The sequence below is a fragment of the Gracilinanus agilis genome, chromosome 2 (assembly GCF_016433145.1).
Source record: "Gracilinanus agilis isolate LMUSP501 chromosome 2, AgileGrace, whole genome shotgun sequence".
Taxonomy (NCBI): domain Eukaryota; kingdom Metazoa; phylum Chordata; class Mammalia; order Didelphimorphia; family Didelphidae; genus Gracilinanus; species Gracilinanus agilis.
Genome location: NC_058131.1, coordinates 240,899,643 through 240,907,556, shown reverse-complemented (window position 1 = coordinate 240,907,556; position 7,914 = coordinate 240,899,643). Strand labels below are relative to the sequence as shown.

Here is a 7,914-nt window from a genome sequence, read left to right as displayed (position 1 = left end):
CTACACAAGATATAAACATAATGCATACAAATAACTAGGGGTTGGAAGAAAGTACAAGCAGCTAGGTTACAGTCCTTCTGGGCCTTAGTTTCCCCCTTTATAAAATGGGCCTGGGAGAATTGACTAGAGGGTCTCTTAAGATTCCTCCTTGTCTTAAATTTCATAATCTTACAGCCCTGAGCTCAGAAGTTTCCTCTCTATCTTTCCCACATAGGTGGTGGCTTTGGCAATCAGGGCTCCTGAAGGCCAAGGCACTGATGCTGGAAGCCTGGGAAGTATATTCGAAGCCTGTTCCAGCCAGCTGTGGGCAATTGTTTATTCAGCTCCTGCTGAGTGCTCTCCTAGCAGGGGCTGCTGGTGGGCTGGCCTACAACTGGTTGGCTGTCTCCCTGTTGTACCCAGAAAGAACCTCTGCAACAGGAGCCCTGGCTTGTGGCTTCTTGCTTTTCCTGGCCCTCAGTCTAGTCCACCCAGCCCGGTGTCTGCTTGCCATCACTGTGCCCACATTAGGCACGAGGCAGGGTCGCCGCCTGCTTCTGTCATCTGGTTTCTCTGAGCTGGTCACCCATGTGGTACCCAACATTCTGGCCAATGTGGGTGCCACCACCCAGGTGCTGAGGTGTGTGGCCCAGGGCACTCTGGAGAGCCTGCTCAACTCCACCCACCAGCTAGAGGCGGCCACAGAAGCCTTGGACCAGGCAGCTGGGTGGGCAGGTGGCCGGAGACTGACTTTTGAGACCCCTGGTAACTGCTCTGCCCTGTATCTCCAGATGCTTGTGGCCACCCAGAGAGTCTACAAAGATGTCTCCGCCTTGGAGGCATTGGTCCGGGGATTGGCTCTGGGCACCAGCCGGGTGTTCGCTGGAATTTTCGTAATCTGCCTCCTATCTGAGTCAGGGTGGTACCTGAAGGGTTACCTGACAGACCTGCAGTTCGATAACCTGTATAACAGCAAACGATTGGAGCAGCTGCTCAGGGGGAGCCAGGGCAGCCCCCCAGCAGCCTCTCTTCCAACTCTGGTCCTCCAGGTGACTGGCCTGAGGCTGTCCCGGGCTGAAATTTTCCACTGCCTCTTTCGCTTGGCACTTCTGGGTATGCCCCTGGGAGCCATGGCCGTGATCGTGGCCACAGATTACGTGGCCTTCCTTCTGGCACGCACGGCTGTAGAATGGGCGCAGAAGCTGCCCACTCTGCCCATCCATCTAAGCATCAAGTATGATGTGAGTACAGGTGGATGGAGGGCAGGGGGGCTGGAGGCAGAGGGCTGGGAGGGCCTGGCCTACCTAATCTGGTTTTGGAGGTAGGAGAAACTTGGTGCTTAGGGGAAGCTTGCAAGATGGTCATCTTCAGTCTGTACTGAAGCTCTATCTGCTGAACGGGTATATAAACCTGCAGTTTCATAGAATTTCAGAGCCAGACAAGGTCATAGAATATGGGACATGCTCAGATCAAGGAGCTGGAATTTGAGGGCAGATAGAGTTGGCTCTTAGTATCAGGAAGACCTACTTCTGCTGACCAAGTAGTAAAGACTTGAAGTTTAGTCCAACTCAGAGAGGTCCCTCATCAGAAGGTCATTGGAAGAGAGGGGTGTCAAACTTTCTTCAGAGAATCATGGGTTTAGTGCTGGAAGATACTTTAGAATACAGAATGATGTCAGAGCTACAACCTTAGAACACGTAGAATATAGAAAGTGGGGAAAACTCAAGAACATAGAATATCAGAGCTGAGAGGGGTTTTAGAAAACACACAATGTCAGAGTGGAAGAACCTTAGAACACAGAATATCAGCTGGGAGGTTCTTTAGAACACACAGAATATTAGAGCTGGGAGGGTCTTTAGAACATACAGAATGTCAGGGCTGGGAAGAGCCTTAGAACATAGAATGTCAGAGCTGGGAGGGTTTTTTAGAACACACACAATGTCAGAGTGGAAGAACCTTAGAACACAGAATATCAGCTGGGAGGCTCTTTAGAACACACTGAATATTAGAGCTGGGAGGGACTTTAAAACATAAAACATGGAATTTTAGAGCTTAGAAGGATCATAAGAATCCTTTACTTCAATTCCCTTCATCTTATAGAGAAGGAAACTGAGCAGAAAATGTCTTATCTAAAGCCACATGGCCAGTTAGTGTCAAGGTTTCCTGAGAGATGTCTAAGAGAACTGGCTCCTATCCTAAACTCTCACCTTTTGTCCCGTCTCTTCCAGGCCAAGTACACAGTCCTTGCCTTCATCTCTTTCATTTTCAATCAGCCTTCTGAAGGAAGATCCTTGGACATCTACCAGGATACATACAAGTGGGAGCTACGCTTCACCTCGGCCAGTTGCCAGTTGCACCCCGTTCATCCTCCACAATGCACAGCAGCATTGGCCGCTGGAACCCTCTTCCTCTTTGCTTCTGCCACAGTCTTCCTGGAGACCTATGCCCGCCGTCTGGTTCACAGAGTGGCTGCCTCCTTCTTCCAGGCTCAGGAGGAGCAGAGGGCCCAATACCTGTTTGCCCGGCTCCACCGAAGTCATCAGAAGAGGAAGATAGAACCTGTGTGTGTTTGATCTTCCTCCTGCTCAAGTTCCTCAGTCTCCTATTCTGGATTAGATCTGAGACCATCAGGACAAGTGTGGCATTGAGGATCAGGGGATACCTTAGAATGCTGTGAGAATCTCAGAGATACTATACTTCCTGGCCCTTTAGAACTTCTGAAGGAAGACAGAGACCCTTTTTTAGGTTGTTAAAATTTCTCCTACAGGAATGTCAGAGCTGGATGGACCTTAAAATATATCACTTAATCAGCAAAGCATTTATAAGCACCTACTATTTACCACGGTCAGAGCTAACTAACAGGAATGCAGAGACAAAATATAAAGTAATTCCTGCTCTCAAGGAATTTATGTTCTCATCCATACCTCTCATTTTACAGAGGAGGAAACTGAGAATCAGAGAAGAAAAGTTCATAGCTTTAGGACTAGAAGAAACCTCATTGGTCATCTAGTTCAACCTTGACATTTTATAGATAGAAATTGGAGTTGGTAGAGATTAACGGATTTGCCCAAGGTCACCAAGTGATGCTGGCATGATCAGAAATCAGATGGATATTCTGATTCTCAAACCACAGCTCTTTCTCTCCATAAACAGATAATAGCATAAATAGCAGAGCTGGGATTTGAACCTGAGTCTAGTGGCTCCAAAACTAGGATTCTTCTCACTCTACCATGTTGTCTTCCAATTACCTAGTTTAGACCCCTCTGAATTCTCAAAGCTCTCTTGTTTCTATTTATGCTTTATGCTTAATGGTCTTGTTGCCATTTAGCAGATAATCAGGTTAATGATTTGACATTCTTTCCCAGCTATTCTGGTTAGTTTAAAAACAAACAAACAAACAAACAAAAAAAAAAACCCTTTCCTTCTATCTTAGAATTGATACTAAATATTGGCCCCAAAGCAGATGATTAGTAAGGGCTAGGCAATGGGGCTAAGTGACTTGCCCAGGGTCACATTTGAATCCAGGTCCTCCTGACTCCAGGCCTAATTTCTATCCACTGAACCACCTCATTACCCCTTCTGGTCAGTTTTGACCAGGGGTCCAAGCTGCTTTATTTTACTCTTGGATTGTTTGCTGATGCTGATCCCCAAATAAGAGTTCCATGAGACCTCAGCCTCTGTCTGTTCACCCTGCTCCCCACTCAGGACATGGCTGGAAATTTGATAAATATTTATCAATATACTTATTTATCAAACATTATGTAAACAGTTCTGACTTTCATTTAAATTAAAACTGTATTTTTTAAATTCAGTATTTGTTATTGGTCAGTCGTTTCAGTTGCATCCAATTCTTTGTTACCCCATTTGGAATTTTCTTGGCAAAGACACTGGAGTGGTTTGCCATTTCCTTCTCCAGCTCACTTTACAAATGAGGAAACTGAAGCAAACAGGGTTAAGAGACTTGCCCAGGGTCACACAGCGAGGATGTTTCTGAAGCCAGATTTAAACCCAGAAAGATGAGTCTTCCTGACTTCCAGCCCAACCTTCTATCCACTGTGCCACCTAGCTGCCCTAAACTTATAGGGAGAGACTAATTTTAGTCTCTTGGAGAATGAGGAACTAGGAATTTTTTTTTTTTATCTTTGCTGTCATTTTAAAATTGTGATGTCCAGAACTCTCCATAGAATATTCCAGGTGAGGTCTGATGGAGGATAATCTATCACCTTCTTATTCTCCAAAATTATGTCGTCTAGCCCAAAACACGTTTAGCCTTGAGAAAAAAATTCCTAGTTCTTGCATTCTCCAAGAATAAGAGTCTAAAATTAGTCTCTCTCTATAAGTGTGTCCTTGATCAAGACCAATTTCCAAATTGTTGGTGGTTCCTATTCTTGGAGAATGAGGAACTAGGAATTTTACCACCAATGCAACCACCAGTGTCTATCACAAGAAAGAGAGGTAAACTTGTTTTGCTTAGCCACAGGACTTGGACCAATGAGAGAAAGCTATAAGGAGATAGATTATAGCACTTTGTAAAGAATAATTTTCTAACAAATGTAACTATTGTAAAAAGAAATGATTAATTCTATTAGTAGGGAGGGGCTGGATGACGCTGCCAGGTGTGTGGTGAAAGTGAAGGGAGGAAGGTAGGAAGGTAGGATGGGAGAAAGGAGAGAGAAAGGTAGAGGAAGGGAAAGGAAGATGGCAGTCCCCAGCCCAGTGGCAGGGGAAATTGATCAGAGCCCCTAAATGAATGATCAGAGAGCAACTTTAGGGTTTGAATAGCTGGGTTTTATTTTATTTTAATTAGAAAGGGAAAGGTCTAGGGAAAACTAGGAGGTAGGAAGAAAGGGAAAAAGGCGCCAAGAGAGAGATCAGGGTTTCAGGGTAGAGAGTGCTAGGTCACATCCTCCATGGAGAGCGAGAAAAGGCGCCAAACTTTCTCTTTTATACTTTCTCTGACACCTCCCCCAACGGAAGTGGGAATTGTCAGGAGAAATTGTAGCAGAGAGAGTCCTGGGGGGTTGTAGTCTCCCAGGGCTTAGGATAATTCCAAATGACACACAGGGATATGGTTCAGAGATTTCCTACATGAAATAGAAGGTTGGAGTAGATGCCCTTTAAAGGCTCTTCCTATTCTTCCAAGATTTTGTGAGCCTCTGATTTTAGAATCCTAAGATTCCAGACTTGTCTCAAATAATCAGAAAGTCAGTCTAACGATCACAAATCAGAGATCTCAGAATTTGGAATAGGAAGGGCCCTCCATTAATGGCCATATAGTCACACAGTTTGAGAAGTAGAAGGACCAGCCCATCCAACCCTTCCATGAAAAAGACTAACATACCAAGGAAGTGGTTTTCCAGACTCTTCAGTTGTTCAAGATAGAGAAAACCACCACTTCCTGAGGTAGCCCATTCTACTTCTGGACAGCTCCACTTGTTATAAAAGTTTTGTTTGTTTGTTTTTCTGATGTAGAATCTAAGTTGGCCCCTTTGTACCTTTCATTCATTGCTTCTGGTTCTTCCTTTTGGCAGAACAGTCCAATTCATCCTCTAAGTAATAGAACTCAGCATTCATTAAGGCAGTTCTCATGGTCACCCAAATCTTCTCTTCTTTAGGCTATAGAGCAGTGGTTCCCAAACTTTTTTGGCCTACTGCCCCCTTTCCAGAAAAAATATTCCTTAGCGCCCCCTGGAAATTATGAAACTATTTATTGAACTCAGAATAGAATGTAATACAAAAAAAGTGTGGCCATCACAGCCTCCCTGGATCGCTGCAGCACCCACGGGGCGGGGGGGGGAAGAGGGGGAGGCGGTAGTGCCCTCTTTGGGAATCACTGCTATAGAGCATGGACTCAAGGCTTATCATTATCCTGCTTGTTTTTATCTTTGCTGTCATTTTAAAATTGCGATGTCCAGAACTCTCCATAGAATATTCCAGGTGAGGTCTGATGGAGGATAATCTATCACCTTCTTATTCTCAGAAATTATGACATCTAGCCCAAAACACGTTTTTTATTTATTTATTTGTTTGTTTGTTTGTTTATTTTTTAACATTTATTAATATTCATTTTTAACATGGTTACATGATTCATGCTCCTACTTTCCCCTTCACCCCTCGCAATCCCCCCACCCATGGCTGACGCACATTTCCACTGGTTTTGTCATGTGTCCTTGATCAAGACCAATTTCCAAATTGTTGGTGGTTGCATTGGTGTGGTAATTTCGAGTCCACATCCCCAATCATGTCCACCCCGACCCATACGTTCAAGCAGTTGCTTTTCTTATATGTTTCCTTTCCTGCAGTCCTTCCTCTGAATGTGGGTAGCATCTTTACCATAAATCCCTCAGAGCTGTCCTGGGTCATTGCATTGTTGCTGGTACAGAAGCCCATTACATTCGATTTTACCACAGTATATCAGTCTCTGTGTACAATGTTCTTCTGGCTCTGCTCCTTTCACTCTGCATCAATTCCCGGAGGTCTCTCCAGTTCGCCTGGAACTTCTCCAGTTTATTATTCCTTTTAGCACAATAGTATTCCATCACCCGCATATACCACAGTTTGTTCAGCCATTCCCCAATTGAAGGACATACCCTCCTTTTCCAGTTTGTTGCCACCACAAAAAGCGCAGCTATAAATATTTTCGTACANGCAGTTGCTTTTCTTATATGTTTCCTTTCCTGCAGTCCTTCCTCTGAATGTGGGTAGCATCTTTACCATAAATCCCTCTGAATTGTCCTGGGTCATTGTATTGCTGCTGGTACAGAGGTCCATTACATTCAATTTTACCACAGTATACATGGATCCTTTTTTGACAGTCTGGTGAAACCTATAGATTCTTTCTCACAATAACATTTTATTGTCTCCCTTCATGATTGAAGGAAATATGAAAGTTCAGTTAAAGATTAGTGAAAATAAAGATGACATTTTTTTCCCCATCCAAGTTCATGGATTCCTTGGAATATCTATCCATGGACCTCTAGTGTGGACCCAGGTTAAAAACACCTGCCTTAGTTGTTAGTGATTCTCTTCCCTCAATTACATTGTTTTTCATTTGTACATACATAAATGTGTGCACGTGTGACATAGCAGGTGCTCGGTAAATGTTTATTGATCGAATAATTGATAATCAACTGACCTAAAGACATCTTTGAGTAAACTTCCTAGATGTAGTAACAAGAAAGAAATTAGTTTTTTGGGAACCTAATAAAAATATTTGTTATTTCACAATTCAATATGTATGGGTAGGTTTTAGCCCATGAAAAAACCCTGGACTTGAAATTAGGAGACAGACCTGGGTTTGCATCTCAACTTATAATGTCATAGAATTTAGATCCAGAAGAGACTTTATAATTCAACCCCCTCATTTTACAGAGTAAGAAACTGAGGCTCATTATGGAGAAGGTGATTGTCCAGAGTCACATGGATAATAAGCAACAGAGATGGAGCCTGAACCCATCTCTCCTGACTATAAATCTTGTAATTCCCCATAACTGTTCCTGATGCCGCCACTAACTAGCTGTTTGAGTGACCCCTGGCCAAGTTGCTTTAAGTTTTCAAGATTTCATTTTTCTCTGCTTAACATGAAAAAATTAAATTACATGATCTCAAAGACCCTTCAGACTCCCCAAACCTATCACTTTATTTTAGTGTTTTTTGTTTTCTCCCCCCTCCATTGGAAACATTTCCACGGTCCATAAACATTTTTGTGTTATTTGAAGATTTTCTAATTTATGCATCTCTTCTTAGTATCTAAGTGTCCGTCCTTACTTTGAAGAATGGGTCTAAGGAAGCATTTCTATCCTCCCTTTCTCTCTTGTTTTATGTCTCCTGCACTTAAGGGTAGGTTGCATTTCTAGTCTAAAGGAGCAGCCAGTGTAGTTTTCTGGTTCTATATCTGGGCAGTCACATTTGAGCAAAGGGAGAGCTAGAATTCTG

At 43.4% G+C, this 7,914-nt stretch overlaps 1 protein-coding gene across 1 annotated transcript; it reads left to right on the top strand.

Annotated features, from left to right (window-relative positions):
* Positions 1–257: 257 nt before the first annotated feature.
* LOC123233541 (osteoclast stimulatory transmembrane protein) lies at positions 258–6,694 on the top strand (the record flags this gene model as incomplete). The annotated part of the gene is made up of 3 exons (XM_044659620.1): positions 258–1,220; positions 2,208–2,540; positions 6,632–6,694. Coding segments are annotated over exons 1-3 (1,359 nt in total), but the record flags the coding sequence as incomplete, so codon positions are not given.
* Between the last annotated feature and the right edge of the window lie 1,220 nt (positions 6,695–7,914).